General features: G+C 40.3%; 1 protein-coding gene across 3 annotated transcripts in view; it reads right to left on the bottom strand.

Moving 5' to 3' along the window:
- ARSB (arylsulfatase B) overlaps nucleotides 1–6,673 on the bottom strand; it is a 205,893-nt gene extending 199,220 nt beyond the window's left edge. Inside the window, exons 1-2 of one of the 3 annotated variants that reach the window (XM_009448969.5) lie at nucleotides 6,551–6,673; nucleotides 5,769–6,393 (exon numbers count right to left, since the gene is read on the bottom strand). In XM_009448969.5, the coding sequence (XP_009447244.4) occupies nucleotides 5,769–6,083 (315 nt within the window). In that variant the 5' untranslated portion in view covers nucleotides 6,084–6,393; nucleotides 6,551–6,673. Of the gene's footprint in view, nucleotides 1–5,768; nucleotides 6,394–6,550 lie in introns of those variants that run through there. The other 2 variants (XM_009448971.5, XM_009448972.5) reach the window with 2 other exon arrangements.
- Nucleotides 6,674–17,936: the final 11,263 nt, after the last annotated feature.

Below are 17,936 nucleotides of genomic sequence, written 5' to 3'. Positions count from 1 at the left end.
GGGCCGAGAATAGCCAAACTATCTCGAAAAAGAATAACAAAATTGGAAGACTTGCATTTTCTAATTCTGAAACCTTTGTAGTACAAAGCTACAGTAATCAAGACAGTGAGGCACTGGCATAAGGATAGGCATATAGATCAATGGAATAGAATTGTAAGTCATACGTCTATGGTCAATTGAGTCTTGACAAGGGTGCAAAGGGTGCAATGAGGAAAGAACACTCTTTTCAACAAATAGCACTGAAATATTTGGACACCTACATGCATCCACATACCTCAAATTGTACATAAAAATGAACTCCAAATGGATCAAAGACCTAAATGTAAAAACTGAAAACTATAAAATACTATAAAACATAGAGGTAAATCTCCATAATCTTGGATTAGAAAATGGTTTCTTAGACATGGTACCAACAATATAAGCAACCAAAGAAAAATAGGTAAGTTGTACATAAAAATTTGTAACTTTTGTTTACATCAAAGGACACTATCAGGAAAGTAAAAAGCAATCCACAGAATGGGAGAAAATATTTGCAAATAATCTATCTAGTAAGGGTTTATTTAATAGTATCCAGAATACATAAAGAAATCTTACAACTCAAGAATGAGAAGATAAATTACCCAATTTTAAAATAGGCAAAGGATCTGAGTAAACATTTCTCCAAAGAAGACATAAATCTGATCAATAAGACATTAAAAGATGTTCAACATCATTAGTCATTAGGGAAATGAAAATCAAAACTACAATTAAATACCACTTCCTACTCACTAGGATGACTTGAAGGCTATAATCAAAAAGATAATGACAAGTGTTAGCAAGGATGTGGAGACGCTAAAACCCACATACGTTGCTAGTGGAAATATAACGTGGTATAGCTGCTGTGGAAAACAATTTCCAATTCCTCAAAGAGTTAAACATAGAGTTACCACATGATACTAAGACAGCCAGGTGGGAGGGGGTCCCTGGCAAAACTCCAGCTGGACTGTGCACTGGGGTGGAGCCACGGAGGTGGCGCCTGGCCTCTCCTCTTCCTATGGCACCTGGGATTCAAACAGGCGATGAGGGAAGCACTGTAGCAGGGACTCTGACCTTTCAGCGGGTACCTGTTTCCCCCTTTTTTCCTTTTCACCCAATAAAACCCTGCTTTACTCACCCTTCAAACCATCTGCGAGCCTGAATTTTTATGGCCGTGGAACAGACAAGGACCTCATCATTAGCTGAACTAAGGAGAAGTCCTGCAACAATACGGCGTTTCACTCCTACATATTTACCCAAAAGAACTTAAAAAATATGCTCATACAAAAACTTGTACATGGATGTTCACAGCAGCATTATTCATAATAGCCAAAAAGTGCAAACAACCTAATGTCCATGAATTGATGAATGTATGAACAAAATGTGGCATGTCCATACCATGGAATATTATTGAGCCATAAAAGGGAACAATACATGCTACAACATAGATGAAAGGACATCTATTGTATTCCATTTATATGAAATGTCCAAAATAGGTAAAGTCACATAGATAATAAGAAGATTGGTGGTTCCCAAGGGCTGGTGGAATGAGGAAATGAAGAGTGACTGCTAATGGTTGAGTGGTTTCTTTCTGAGGTGATGAAAATATTGGTTACACAACCTTGTGAATGTACAAAAAACCATTGAATTGGATACTTTAAAATGGTAAATTATATAGGATGTGAACTATAACTTAATATTGCCAGTGGGAATGTAAATTGGTACAATCCCTTAAGATGCAATTTTGCAATATTTATCAAAATTACAAATGCATCTACCCTTAAACCCAGAAAATTCCATTTCTAGGAACTTATCCTTCATATACGTTCCAATATGTACAAAACGACATATGTGCAAAGTATTCACTTCACCATTCTTTGATATATCAAAAGGCTGGAAACAACCTACATGTTCATCAGTATGCAACTGGCTAAATAAACTACAATGTATCCATTTAACAAAATATTATGCAGCCCTAAAAGCTGTGAGGATAATCTTTAGTCAACAAAATGGAATGATTGCAAATGTTAAGTAAAAACAAACAAACAAAATAGGAGCTGCAGATCAGTGTGAAGAGTATGTTACCATTCATACAGAAAAAAGAGAGAAATGATATATAAAAATATATAATTCAGAGCATTATTTGTCTACAAACATAGGAACTGAATGTCTAAGGAAGTGTGTGTGTGTATGTGTGTGTGTGTTGGTAGATTTTCACTGTAAGCCCTTTTGCAGCTTTTAAGTTTTTAAGCCATGTGAATGTATTTTCTATTTTAAAAATAAAATACAGATTTTTTTAAAGATTTCACAAATAATGAATGAATGAGTCATAGGGCTGTGGGAAGGCCCCTAGCCTGAGTGTAGAGAGACCTGAATTTCTAGTTCTTGAATTTACCAGTAACTACTTACCCCATCTGCTAATTAGTCTCCTCCATTGCCTCCAACCTGTACCCAGTCCCTACACATATTTCACCATAGCATGCACATTTAAAATAGTTCATTTGTGAGGGCTGTGAACAATTAAATGTCTCACTACAAAAGGCTGAATTAAGTAAGTTCCTAGCAGCAGAACAAGTAGTACACGCAATTTGTAAGATACACTGTGTTGGGCAAGATTAATCTTTCTACCAGTAGATGGGGTTAGTATGATAGGTATGATAATGTGCATTTGCCAAGTTAAAAACTCGCCCTAATGGACACAAGAGCCTTAGAGTTAAATTAATTTAGAGCTAGACAAAGTCTAGAGTCCAGCCCAACTCCTCTGTTTCACAGATGTGGAAATGATGGCCAGCGAGGTCACAGTCTGACCAGCCAAGACCAAAACCTACATCTCAGTTCCTAACCAGTCCTCTTTACTCAATAAATAATTTCTGAAACCAAAAAAACTAAAACTCAGGATTTCATGAGAGTATAAAGTCCAGTCAGTCTAGGCTTGTTTATCAACTTGTGCTTTTCTTTTCTAAAGTTAAATAATTATGGGAAAGGGGTCTGTAAATATTAACTTAAAGCATGACTGCCAAGTTCATAGATATGACTCTTAACAACTTCCTTCAAGTAACTCATTTTGAGACAGTCAAAAAATTCCTTCATTTTATTGTCTAAAATTATGCATAACAAATGACTCAGAAATAAAATCTATTTTTATTTTACACGGAATATAGGCAATTCCTAACTCAGAAATATGATGGGTTGATTCTTTACATTGAGATGTTTAGGAATGACCCAAATGTCCAAAAGTAATACAGGGATTATTTAGTATGTATGAAGCAGTCCTTGGGATGTTATTTTTAATAATTTTGAGTAGGCAATATGGCTTAGTGGTTATAAGCATCAACCCTAGGGCCACGCGCCCTGGGTCACATCCTGGTCCAACATATACTAGCCCTGTAACCTTGGGCAAGTTTCTTAACCTCTTCCAGCATCAGTTTCCTTGTTACAGAACAGAGATGATAGAGTTGTTGTGAGAATCAAATGAGTTAACACTTGTAAGTGCTCAGAACAATACCAGCATATAGTATCTGACGGAGACTCCTGAGCCTTCCCAGAAATTTCTACTTCATTAAAAGTGGACACTTGCTCACCCTGGGTAACATCTACTTGGGTCTCATGAACTCTAACAGAATAAAGTGGGTGAGAAAACTGGAGGAAAAAAAATGTTTGGGGAAGCAAGGCTGCTTTAGAATCAGCTACACTGAGAGGTCTCTAAACCTTTCAGAGTGCCCAGCTTCTCTACTCATCCTTTACTTCATAACCATGGGGTACTCTAAATACTAAAGTTTGTTCTCGAAGACATAATTTTGGTGACTGGTGGGGGAGGATGTTAGGGGACAAAAGCAACTGATTACAGGAATGGGTTTTTTATTTTATTTTGTTTTGTTTTTTGTTTTGAGATGGAGTCTTGCTCTGTCGCCCAGGCTGGAGTGCAGTGGTGCGATCTCGGCTCACTGCAACCTCTGCCTCCCGAGTTCAAGCGATTCTCCTGACTCAGTCTCCCGAGTAGCTAGGACTATAGGCGCATGCCACCACACTCGGCTAATTTTTGTAGTTTTAGTAGAGACGGGGTTTCGCCATGTTGGTCAGGCTGGTCTCGAACTCCTGACCTCAGGTGATCCACCTGCCTCAGCCTCCAAAGTGCTGGGATTACAGGCGTGAGCCACCGTTCCCGGCCCAGGAATGGGTTTCTGAAGTTGGTATTTGCTTTCCTGTCCAACTCTGTTGGAAGGGAGGAAGTTGGAGAAATGAATGGCCCTTCCATTCTTTTGCAATCTGAGTTCAGTTCTCTTACTTCAAAGCAAATGCAGAACCCTTTGGGGCAAACCTCACCTTTCCCTTCTTCTTCTTCTTTACTGGCACATCCCTTTACTCCCACAAAGTGTCCAGGGTGAGATTTACACAATGTAGGGGATTCCTAATTACACGTAGCAGCCAAGGTCAGAACCGCCAAAAGTACTAAGGTGGATGGTGAAGGGAAGCATCCTTTACTCCCATTTCTAACCTTGGCTACAGCTATTTCTCACCCTTAGCAACACCCAATCTTTCCTCTTTATAAAAGCCTTCAGACCACTGCGCATATCTTTATCACAAGTAAGCCCTCCCTTCTCTTGATCTTAGGACCACGTGAGGCTAGGGTTGATCTGACAGGTTATGCGAACACATACTTGGGAGGGCAACATTCAAATATATATCCCCTGTCGGTAGCACAGTAAGCTCAAAATATTTTTGTTTAGTAAACAGCATATGTACTCTGTGAAGGCATGCAGGTGGTATCCAACAGTTCCCATTTACTGTATTTAATATGGTCATAATAACTTCAGGGTCTTAGAAATATGACAATCGTATTCAGATTGAGGGGGAAAAAGGCCAATTTCCTAAGCCCGAGACGACCAGTGGATGCAGGAAAAGCACAACGGACACTGCCTTGACCACTTTCTAGCTGTGCGATTCTTATGCCAACGAGCCTTTACAGGCTTCCTGCCTCGTCTGTAAAACGGGGTAAAAACAACTACCTCATGCACTGTTTCAATAATTCACTTTAAAAACAACAAAGTGCTATGCAAATGTTCTTGATATTCTTAGCCATCTAACATCTATGCACGCTCTACATTTATATTTCCTTCGTTAACTGTGGAGCCATTCCTAAAGGGAAGCTTTTAAAGCGATAATGAAGATGCTCAGAAGAGTTCAATACAAGGTTACATGTGAAAGGAATGTCAGCAGCCTAAGAAAAATCAACCTAGCATCAGGTTTCATTCCAGGGGTGTTGAGAACCTGGAAAAAAATAATCTTTGGTGGGACACTCCTAACCTATGACCGCTGGGTTCCCACGGGCCAGGGTCGCACCCACGGCGAGCACCCCTTCATTTTACCTCTCCCCTCGTCTTTGCTCCCAGCCCACGCCCTCCCCAACCTCCCACCTCAGGACCGCTCCGCCTGCCGGCCGCGGCGCCCAGCACCCGGCATTCCCATAAACCCCTTCGCCCGGAGCTTCAGAAAACGAAAGACAAAGCCACCCGCCCAACCCGGCGGCCGGGGCGCGGGTCCGCGGGGCGCCAGAGCCGGGCATGCGCAGAGGCCGCGGCGGGCTGCCGGCCTGGAAGAGCGAGGTTGGGGCGAGAAGCCGCCGGGACCCATAACCGGGTCGGGGGTCCGAGACCCGCCTGCCAGCGCCCGCGGCCTCAAGGGCCGGGTAGGAGCGGGAGGGCGCCGGCGAAAGGCGGGGCGGAGGCGGCGCGGGCGGCGGGGGCGCCGCGTACCTGGTAGCGGCCAGTGAGCAGCTGGCTCCGCGACGGCGTGCACAGCGGCTGCGTGTAGTAGTTGTCCAGAAGCACCCCGCCGGCCGCCAGCGCGTCCAGGTGCGGCGTGCGGATGCGGGAGCCGTGGAAGCCCACGTCGTTCCAGCCCAGGTCGTCTGCCAGCAAGAAGACCAGGTGGGGCGGCCGGCTGGCCCCGGCGCCCGAGCCCGGCGGCGCCAACAACAGCAGCAGCAGCAGCAGCGGGAGGACGACGGGGAGGAGCAGCCGCCGAGGTCCGGGGCCTCGGGGCAGGCTCGCCGCGCCGCGCGGACCCATCCTTGGCCGCTCGCGGTCCCAGCGCCTCTGGCGCCACCAGCCCCGTGTACCGCTGATAGAATGAGGAACTGGGCTGCCGGGGCCTGCTCCGCCCCGGCGCGGGACGGCACCCCCAGCGGGCCGTGGGCTTGCGAGGCCGGGCGCTCGGCCCCCGCCGCCTCCGACCCGGGCCCCCGGCTGCTGTGGCGGAGGAGGAGCCAGAGACGAACCCGCGGGCGCCCGCTGCCCGGCTTCTTGGAAACTCAGCTGACGCTTGGAGGGCACCAAGGCCCGTTATCTTCCCCGGCAATTAAATTTGCACCGTGGTTTCCTAAAAAAAAAAAAAGATGTGTTCTTTAATAACGCTTCACAATTTACAAAGCATCTTCACAGCCCGCGTCTCCTGTAAAGCCTGCAACAACTCTGACAGCTAGACATTATAATTAGTGCCAATTTTTCATAAGAAAAAAGCTTATAAATGGTTAAACCTCTGACTCAGATCCTGAACCATGATGTCTAGCTAGCAAGTCATTTCTAGCACAAGAGCCCAGCCTGTGGCAGGTGGGAGGACGGTGAAAAGGCAGAGGCCTAAATAGCCTTTCACATTCATTCATGCGTAGTGTACACCCATGAAGCCGCTTCCTCCCCACTAGCAAACAGGAGGCCAAACACACAGTCTGATTGCACGGTGCCCTTTGGAAGGTGCGGTTACTTTCAAGTTGCCCTGGGAGGATTTCGAGTGTTGCGTGGTCATTGAATAAATAGCTCATTCGCTTGTCCGGATATGACCCCACTCAGAGCTGGCTCCCCCACTAAGCAGTGACACTAAGAAGCACACAGTATCTAGTTAGCCTGAAATATCTGTGAGTGGAAGGAAAAAATCCTTTAGTCACGTGCTTATTGAATTGGGAAGTTAGCCGTATGACCAGTAGATTCCCGTTGCCATCCAGACTTTCTATCTACTCTGTCTGGAGATATTATAGCTGTTAACAGGTGTAGGGGAAAATTTTTGCATTGCCTAAAGACCATACCCTTCCAGGTTGAGTCTGATTCCGTGGAAGTTGTTTACAACTTTATAAGTTATAGATAAATAACAATGGAAAATAATTCTTATTTGTATATACACCAATGAACTTTATCCAGCGGAGTAGCAATCCTTCCCCTCCACCACTACCAAGGAAAACAGTTTCACCTCCGCTTGCACATTTATTTTAGTATTCCCGATCTGTTCTTTGGATTGTCCTTTGAATTGGTTTTAACACCTTACCGATTTCCTTATTAATGAGTTAAATAAAATCATGTATTCACTTTTATATTTGTATGAGGGTCATGATTTTACCCTTTTTTCCCCAAGAATCCTTTAACACATGAAATGTTTGCCTCTTACATACACTTTTTTTCTTTGCATGAAGTAGATTAGTTTATGTTGTATGCACTTTAATCTCTAGTGGAATCAATGAAATTTAGCAGAAAAAAGTGAAAATTTTAGCATTAGTTAAATTCAAAGAATAACTTTTGAGAGAACTGTTTGACTCATTATGTCAAGGGTTGAACTTTTCATTTAAACACCCTGTAGAAGACCTTGAAGGACTGAGAATTTCCGCTGTGGTTTTGTGTCTTTCTCCCCCATAATCCTTCCTATTCTCCTTGATTAAAAATTAAGAAGAAATAATTGATGGGTGCTAATCTGCAGGAACAATTCCTCCTTTAACCAACTTCCCCTGAAACTAGCTAAACTTGCACAGATTCTTACGTCCTATGTTTTTAAAATAAAAGCATATGTTAATAGTGCTCTGGAAATGTGCAAATTGAAGAGTTAATTCTATTTTCCATCTATGTATTGAACACATAATGTGCAGTACAAGCTAGTTATTTTATAAAATCTCTCAATTGGAGTTTGATGTTTCTTCACGATTAGATAGAGGTTATGGATTTGTGCAGGAATACCACAAAAAGTGATGTGGTATGTTTCTCGGTGCTTCCTATTAAGAGGCACATGATGCTGAATTGCTTTCTTATGGGATAACTTTGTTAAGGTAAACATTTCCTCATTGTAAGGTTAATATTTTCTTCTTGTAATTAATAAATATTTTATGGAGAGATAATTTGAGAATATGTAAATATCCTATTATGCCTCACACACATTATTTTGCTTACCAGTTTTAGTATCTTGCTTCTTGCTTCAATTAGTTATAATTAGGATGGCTACCAAATGCTGATTTTCTAATTCCTTCATTTCCTCTATATTTATGAGTTGCCTTTCTACTGTAAGGAAGAACTTTCCCTTCTCATTTATTTATTTCACTATGAATTCATGAATTCTTGTTTTAATCAATATGCTATAATCCTTTGCTATAGTTATTTCAATGCTCAAATTTTCTCTGTTTTGGCCAGTGGGAGCCCCTACAATCTGGCTCATATCCTTTTGGCATGGCCTCTTGAATCTTTGAGCATGTCCATACATTTTGATACAATGAGATTTTCTAGCCTCAACTTGCACTTTTCCTCTCCCAATCCTGGAATCAGACATTTCTCCAAGCAACCTTGATTCTTTTTTTTTTAGACGGAGTCTCATCCTGTCGCCCAGGCTGGAGTGGAGTGGCGCGATCTCAGCTCACTACAATCTCGGCCTCCAGGGTTCAAGAGATTCTTCTGCCTCAGCCTCCCGAGTAGCTGGGACTACAGGCACATGCCACCTTGCCTGGCTAATTTTTGTATTTTTAGTAGAGACAGGGTTTCACCATGTTGGCAAGGATGCCCTCGAACTCCTGACCTCAGGTGATCCACCCCCATCGGCCTCCCATAGTGCTGGGATTACAGGTGTAAGCCACCACGCCTGGCCAGTACACTTATTCTTTTTAGGGATGACATTGAGAAACCAATCTCTGTGTTTTAGATGTGCTCATTGCTACTGGGCTGTCATCACTTCTGGGATCTCTCTCAAGACAAAGACAGGAACTATATATATATATATATATATACACACACACACATACATATATAAGTGTTTATACATACACCACACCCACATACTATATCTAAACATATGTATAAAACCATGAGTTTATAATGAGTACCTCTAATTCTATTTCCCCTCGTTTCTATATGTGTATGGGTTGTACCAGTTTTCCTCACTAGCAACTGAGTAGTATAGTGAAAACAGTTTGGCAATTTCTTACAAAACTAGACCTATTCTTATCCTATAATCCAGCAGTCACACTCCTTGGTATCTATCTGAAGGAGGTGAAAACTTATATCCACACAAGAACCTGCACACATGTTTATAGTAGCTTTATTCATAGTTTCAAAAACTTGGAAGCAATGAAGATATCCTTCGGTAGGTGAAAGGATAAACGGTGGTACATCCAGACAATGGAATAGTATTCAGCGGTAAAAAGATAGGAGCTATTAAGCCATGAAAATACATGGTGGAACTTTAAATGCATATTATGAAGTGAAAGAAGCCAATCTGAAATAGCTACATACTATATAATTCCAGCTATGACATTTTGAAAAAGGCAAAACTATGGAGACAGTAAAAAAGATCAGTGGTTGCTAGGTTTGGGAAGTGGGGATAAGTAGACGTAGGATGGGGGATTTTTTTAGGGCAGCAGTCACCAACCTTTCTGGCACCAGGAACTGGTTTTGTGGAAAGCAGTTTTTCCACTGACCGGGCAGCAGGGGTGTGGGGATGGTTTCAGGATGATTCAAGCACATTACATTTATTGTGCACTTTATTTCTATGATTATTACATTGTAATATATAATGAAATAATTATACAACTCACCATAATGTAGAATCAGTGGGAGCTCTGAGTTTGTTTTCCTGCAACTAGATAGTCCCATCTGAGGGTGATGGGAGACAGTGACAGATTGTCAGGCATCAGATTCTTGTAAGGAGCACGCAGCCTAGATCCCTCACACACGCAGTTCATGATAGGGTTTGTGCTCCTAGGAGAATCTAATGCCTCTGCTGACCTGGCAGGAGGCGGAGCTCAGGCGGCAATGCAAGTGATGGGGAGCAGCTGTAAGTATAGATGAAGCTCTGCTCGCTCGCCCACTGTTCACCTCCTGCTGTGCGGCCCAATTCCTAATGGGCCACGGACAGTACCATCCATGGCCTGGGGGTTGGGGACCCCTGTTTTAGACCAGTGTCACCCCTGTTTTAGACCAGTGATACTAAATGGTGGATACATGTCATTATACATTCATCCAAACCCATAGAATGTACAACACCAAGAATAAACCCAAAACTAAATTGAACTTTACATGATTATGTTGTCAATGTAGGTTCACCAGCTGTACAGATGTACCACTCTGGTGGGGATGTTGATAATGGGGGATGTAAGCATGTGTGGGGACAAGGGTTATATGGGAAATCTCTGTACCTTCTTCTCAATTTTGCTATGAATCTAAAACTGCTCTAAAAAAACTAAGTCTTTTTAAAAAAGCACTGTACTTTTTTTCTAATCTGATATGAGAAATGATATATCAGTATAGTATTTTCGTTTTGCTTTTCTCTTATGAATAAAACTGAATATTTTTTCAGGTGATGAAGGGCCCTTTTAATGTCACTTTTGTGAATTGTCTGTATTATTTTCAATTGGTTTTTTGGTCTTTTCCCATTCAATTTTAAGAATTCTTTATATATTACACAGGTTACCCCTTTGATTGTGATATTTATCACAAATATTTTCTTCCAGTTTGTCACTTGTCAAATTGGTGTTTTTAACATGGAAAAGTTATTTTTTAATGTTAGACAAATTTATCAATATTTTCTGTGATTACATCTGGATTCTGAGTCACAGTTAAACAATCCTTATACCAAAGTTAAAGTAAAATTTACCCATTTTTTCTACTAGTAATTGTATAGTTGCATTTTTATATTTAGATCCCTGATCCATGGGCATTTATTTTGTGTACAGTGTGGAATATGGATCTCCTTTTCTTTTTCCAAATGGCTGGCCAGTTGTCTCAGCACCATTCATAGGGAATTCCATTTTTGTACCAATGATATGAGATGCCACATTTATCATATGCTTAATTTCCACATATACTTGGCTCTATTTCTAGGTTTTCAGTTAGTTAGATTCTACTTGCCTGTCTGTTTACTCATAGCACCAGACTGTCTCAGATTAGAGGCTTTACAGCATGTTTTCATGTGTGGTAGGGCTAATGACTCTTCATAGCTTTTCACTTTCAGTGTTTTCCTGGCTGTTCCTGCATGTCTTCTTCCTTTTCTTTTTCTTTCTTTCCCTCTCTCTTTTTTTTTTTTTTTTTTTTTTTGATAGTGTCTCCCTCTGTTGCCCAGGCTGGAGCACAGTGGTACAATCATGGCTCACTGTAGCCTCGACCTCCTGGGCTCAAGTGATCCTTTTGCCTCAGCCTCCCGAGGAGCTGGGGACTACAGGTGTGAGCCACCACACTCAGCTAATTTTTAAAACTTTTCTGTAGAGATGGGGTCTCACTATGTTACCCAGGCTGGTCTTGAAGTCCTGAGCACACGTGATCTTCCTGCACTGGCCTCCCAAAGTACTGGGATCACAGGCATGAGCCACCACACCTGGCCCCAAAGTCTTTATAATATTCAGTTGTCATATCTAAGAATAAGGAGTGCCTTTCCATTTAAGGTCTATTTTTGCACCTTTTAGAACTGTTTTCCTCATATCAGTTTTGCACTTTTCTTGAACTTATTTCTAAATATTTTTATCTTCTCTTTTGCTATTGAAATGGGGCTTTCTCTACCATCATAACTTTTAACTGGCTATTATTTGTGGACATGAAGGCTACTGTATCTACCAATTTGCATCTACCAATTACTGAACTCTTTATTGTTTGAGTTGGTTTAATCATTAGTTTCTTTTAGGGTTTTCCCAGTACATAGTCATATCAGTAAAAACTACTCCAGTCAGTTAGAAGGTGCAAAAATTGGGACAGAAATAAAAGCAGCTCCTAAAGTCAGTAGGAAAAAGACCAACAAACTAATTTTTAAATGGGTAAAGTATAGGAACATAATTGTTTACAGAAGAGGAAATACAAGTGGCCATATCTGAACAGATGCTCAATCTCACTCAAAAAGAGAAATTCAAACAGAAACATCAATAATATACCAGTGATAACTCAATGCTTTAGGGAGAGTGTAAAGAAACAAGCCCTCTTATACATTCATCAAAGAAATGAAATTTGGCATAACCTCTAAGGGGAACAACTTTGCATATCCATCAAAATGCACATACACTTTAATTCAGCAATCCCAGTTCTAGGAATTTATCCTATAGAGATACTCAATGTGAGAAATATACAACAAGATATTCATTTTAGCCTTATTTGTAATAGAAAAAGGCCAATAATAGGGTCTGGTTAAATTAATTATGGAATGCTAAGCAATCATTAAAAAGGATGATATGGATAATCTCCAATATACTGTTAATTTCTAAAAGTTAGGCAAAGGACACTATGGTTGGTATGCTCTCGTTTGCTTAAACATAGATGTGTGTATATATATGCATATATATAGATATATAGAGAGAGAGGTGCATGCATGTTTATACAGTATTTCAAGAATGTACGGAAGAAATAATAACATTAGTTGTCTCTGGATAGACTGGTTAACTGGGGACAGGGATGGGAAAGAGAATAACTTTTCACCATATACCCTTTTATATCTTCTAAATGTTAAACTCTGTGCATATATCATCTATTTCAAATAATAATAATAATGTAATAACATAGTTTACATTTCAACAAAAAGTAAAGTTCATCATAATTGAGAACAGAGGACTAAGAATAAGTCTTCCCCAGTGAACACCTTTGTAAAGCCTGCAGGCCATGCACTAAGAGAATCATATAGATGCTAGGGCTGTGCCTCTTGATTTCTGCAGCTTGCAACGTTCTTGGCTTGTGCTGACTGGTTATAAGCTACATTAAGAAGTCATGATTCCTGCATCTCGGTGCTTCTCCTAACTGTTTTTGTTGCAATGTCTTTGAATATGATAAATATGACATACAAAGACTAAACAATTTTAAATACTTTATCTCTAAATGATTAACTGTTGGGGTAGAGTAACAAGAGCTTCCTTGCTGGAGAGATAAGCGTGGTAAGAGGTCTTTCTTCAGAGAGAAAACTTGAAGTTCACTAACTACATGTGGCAAATTGTGGTTAGTGTTACTTATTGCTTCATTACTACCCTGAACTGTCCAGAAGGAGATAGACTTGAACATCAGAAAGGAGACTAAACTTTGTTAATTTAGATGCCAGCTATTAAATATTTTTATTATCTATTTAGTTTTAGAAACAGATAGAAATGGATTTATTACTACCTTATCTAAGTGAGGAGCAGAGAGTCTTCTTAAAGGACTTTAAGATCATAAACCAAACTTATAGGGGTGTTTTTGAGGTCCTTTTATCCTTCTTTTAGCTAACAAATATAAGTTATTCATTAGTGTTAACTACTGTCAGTGCGTTAAGAACCATCAAGATTCTAAGCATATAGAAAGGTAATTCTCTGGCCAGGTGTGGTGGCTCACACCTGTAATCCCAGCGCTTTGGGAAACCAAGGCAGGTGGATCACCTGAGGTCAGGAGTTTGAGACCAGCCTGGCCAACATAGTGAAACCCCGTCCATACTAAAAAAACAAAAATTAGCTGGGCATGGTGGCATGCACCTGTAATCCCAGCTACTTGGGAGGCTGAGGCAGGAGAATTGCTTGAACCTGGGAGGTGGAGGTTGCAGTGAGGCAAGATCGCGCCACTGCACTCCAGCCTGGGTGACAGAGCGAGACTCCATCTCAAAAAAAAGGAAAAAGAAAAAAAAATTGTGTGTAAGAAGAATCTTCAATTTATTGTTGGTTTTGTTCTTGAGTTAGTGTATGTGTGAGCATTGGGAGGAAAAGGGGCAGAGAAAGAAAAAGAAAGATTTACTTTAGTTCTGAGATTCTCCAAATTTATGAACTTGATAGTCTGAATAAGAACCACTATGGCCAATTCAAACTGAAACTCCCTTGACCACTTCATCCCACCCATTGCTTACCACCTCCTACTTCCTTAAAAGACAACTAACTAGAGAGAGAAGATAGGGCAAAATAGTGCCATTCTTATAAAAATATTCTGGCATAGCACTTTTTTGTGCATAAGACAATTGCATAAAAGTGTACATAGGTCAAGGAATCATCACAAAGTAACCACCATGTAACCACCAGTCAGATCAAGAAACAGGATGTTGGCCTTTTATCTTATTGCTTTTTTCCTTTCTTTACCTTTCATACAGCCTGAGCCTTAGAGTTGGCACGGTACTCAAAATATACTACTGAATTGCATCTGTTTTTTCTGTATGGGACATTTTACATTGAATACCCATTTCTTTTTTTAATTTTTTTTTAATAGAGACAGGGGTTTCACTATGTTGTCCAGGCTGGTCTCAGACTCCTGAGCTCAAGCAATCCATCCGCCTCGGCCTCCCAAAGTGCTGGGATTACAGGTGTGAGCTACCATGCCCAGCCCATTGTATGTCCATTTCTTAAGCATCAGCTCTAAGCCAATTCCTTCTAACCATGCATAAGTATCTAAAACCAATGTGAGCACTTGTATTAAAAAAATTAAAATAGTCATATTGTATGACAAAAAAAGGATGATATGGAATAATCTCCATTAATATACCATTAATTTCTAAAAGTTAGACAAAGGAGGTAAGTCTGAATGATTCTAGAAGTTAAGAACTCTCAAAATGAATGCATGTAGCTGAGTCTATGAGTGTTGGAGGCCTATTGGTGTAGCTGCGAGTTCTCCGAATTAACTTACTTGTAGAATACAATGTTTGCTGAAGCATAGGCAATTAAAATGTGCTAATTTAAAGCCAGTTTAATCATATACATGTATATATGAGATTAATATTGGGGGAGCAGAGGACTTGGTAGGGTAAATAAAAAAGAACTGAAATACTTAATGATGTCATCAAGCCTACCACCAGACTTCTTGTTACATGAATTCATAAAATAAATAATTGCTTAAATTACTGTTAATAGGATTTTTTTTTTACTTGCAGCTAAATGCTTTCTGATGCCCACTATAACCTGTCTTATTAGCAAACTGCTCCTGGATGGTAAGATCACATGTTTCCTGTCTCTTACCCTTACCTCTTATTCATTTTTCAATACAGTCTGGTTTTTGCCTTCACTGGTATCCTGAAATTGTTCATGCCAGTAGCACCCATGACCACTCTGCTTCACCTGAGGGATGCTTTTCAGCCTTTAGTCTTATTTGACATCTTTTTATCTTCTGACACTGTTAGCCATCCCCTCCTTCTCAAAATGTTCTCTCCCCTTGGCCTTCATGACATCACAATTTGTAATTAAACACCTCCCTGTTTTTTTTAGTTAAATGCTTGATCTCTCTGGTCTATAAACTTCATGAAGGCAGGGCCATGTCTGTCTTGTTTATCACTGCTCTTTCAGTGCCTGGCCTATAGTAAGTACTCCACAAACATGTGTAGACTAATGAATACTAAGAAAAGCAATTACTCATAGAACTTAAAATACAGGAGAGGCATTAGTAGATGTTATGTAGACTGTGTTTGGTTGGTGGCAGACCTGGGAAAAGCAGGTCTTGTGATTTTTTAGCCCGGTAGCTTTTGTATCACCCACCCCACCACCTCTGTGCTTCATGGCATGCTAATATTTCCAAAATCTTTTCCTGGAGAAAATACAATTAAATAATGTACTACCCTTTTATCATTCATAATGCAGCTTTCCATACATGTTATGGTTTGAATTTTTCCCCACAACTTCATTTGTTGGAGACTTCATTCCTCAATGTGGCAGTGTTGGGAGGTGGGGCCTAGTAAGAGGTATCTAGGTCATGGCCTTTCTCATTACCTTTCTGTCAGGAATGGGTTAGCTATTGCAGGATTTCAGCCCCCTTTTCTCTCTCACAAGCATGCCCTCTCACCTCTTCTGCTTTTCTGCCATGCTATGAAGCAGCACAAGGCCCTCATCAGATGCAACCACCAGGTCTTGAACTTCTCAGCCTCCAGAACCATGAGCTAAATAAAGCTCTTTCCTTTATAAATTATCCAGACCCAGGCATTTTGTTATAGCAACAGAAAACAAACTAAATACACTACTACTATTCTAATTCATTAGTGGCAGGGGGATAAATAAAAATAGGACAATAATTTATATTTTTATATGAAGATTCATCTGAAGAAGGATATAATTAATTTGATATTTGGTGCTCTGCTTTCCTGGGACTTTGGCTAAAGAATGCTGTTTGCATAGCCAAAACCTTCTTCCTTTCACAACTGCTGTGTTTCCTGATAATATCAACCTTTCCTTTTGTTCAAGTAAAATATGCACAAAATCTTCTCAGTAAAATTCCAGAATCTCATCTGTCTGCTATTTAATGTCCCACATGGTATACTTTAAAATGTTTTTTTCTGTTATCCTTCCTTATCAGTAGAAAAGAAGAAAGACACAGATTAGTTAGGATGTGAACATTAGCAACATAACACCACGCATTCATGTTTTGATAATGTGTTAACTAGAAACCGTTTTTGCAATTCTAAAAAGCTTTCTTCACTCAAGGGAAGAAAGTGCCTATCATTCATCATCACATTCTTGAGAATGTTTTTCTGAGCTGTAGATACAGACTTCTGCACATCACCAGAGTGTTTTCAAGTATGCTGGCTGTTTGCTGTTCATGTCTGACGCTAACCCTGGACCCATTCCTTTGAGGCCTCCCTGGACCCATTCCTTTGAGGCCTCTCTCTGTGTATGTTCCACTTTTCAGAAGCTAGTGGTTTTAGTTGGACCCTTTTAAGTCAAGGTTCTCACCCAAGAACTGGCCAGCAAACCATCAGGAGCTGAGAGCTTTGGGAACTGGTCTTTCATTCTCTCTCAATGTCTCCCTCCTTATCGGGAGCTCTCATTGCCCCCTTGGCTTTATGGCTTCTATTTCTAACCATCTTTTCAGCTTCAGCTTTTAGAACTAACCAGTTTTTCCTCTGATAGTTCACAATCCAAATTCCCATGGAAGAAATCTGGTTAACTCATCTCAATTCTCCATGGCCAAGTTGTGTTGAAGGTCATTGTCAGCCCATGAATTGGCTGATGCCAACCCCGGTGCTGAGGCCAGGATGACTGGCTGGGTATGAGTGGGGGTGCTGGGGTAACCTACAAAACCTAATAGCACCTAACATACAACAAAAGAGAGAATGAGGGCAACTTCTTAAGGAAAACAGAGTAGACGTCTTTTATATTGTGGGTAGGATTTCTTTAAAACTTTAACATGCATCTGAATAGTCTATTCTTTTACTCATTAGTTTTAGTGCTATATTAACGATATGATATGAATTTAATGTTATACTTTCATTATTGCTTCTTGATAATATAGTATCCAAAAAAGAGTCTAGACCTATTTCACAGAGGAGGAACCCAGAGATGGTATGTAACTATCCTAAAGTCATGGGGTTATAGAAAGGCAGAGAATGAGAAGCAGATATCCCAATTCCCAGTCAAAAAAGCGGATATCCCAAATTCCCAGCACTAACATGAACTGGATTAAAGAACCTAGATTATATTCCCAATAATTAGGAAATTACTCTGTTACTAAAGGGATTTCCTTCTTTTCTCATCTAAGAGGATATGCCAAAGAGAAATGAACATGTGAAGAGTTCTAATATGTAACTACTGTTATAAAACATTTAAAATGTAAAATTGGCACCTTTTCAAAACTTACACATTAAGAAATCATTTTAAAGTTTATTCAAATGACAGAATCTTATCATGCTTCACATTCAGTTTTTTGAATACTTAAGAAAACTTCTATAAATGTGTAACAAATGTATGTATGTATAAATTAATTATAAATGAGAAACCACTC

Source organism: Pan troglodytes, chromosome 4, assembly GCF_028858775.2.
Source record: "Pan troglodytes isolate AG18354 chromosome 4, NHGRI_mPanTro3-v2.0_pri, whole genome shotgun sequence".
In the NCBI taxonomy this organism is placed as follows: domain Eukaryota; kingdom Metazoa; phylum Chordata; class Mammalia; order Primates; family Hominidae; genus Pan; species Pan troglodytes.
The sequence above is the reverse complement of the archived record's forward strand: the minus strand, read 5'-3'. Positions and strand labels throughout refer to the sequence as shown.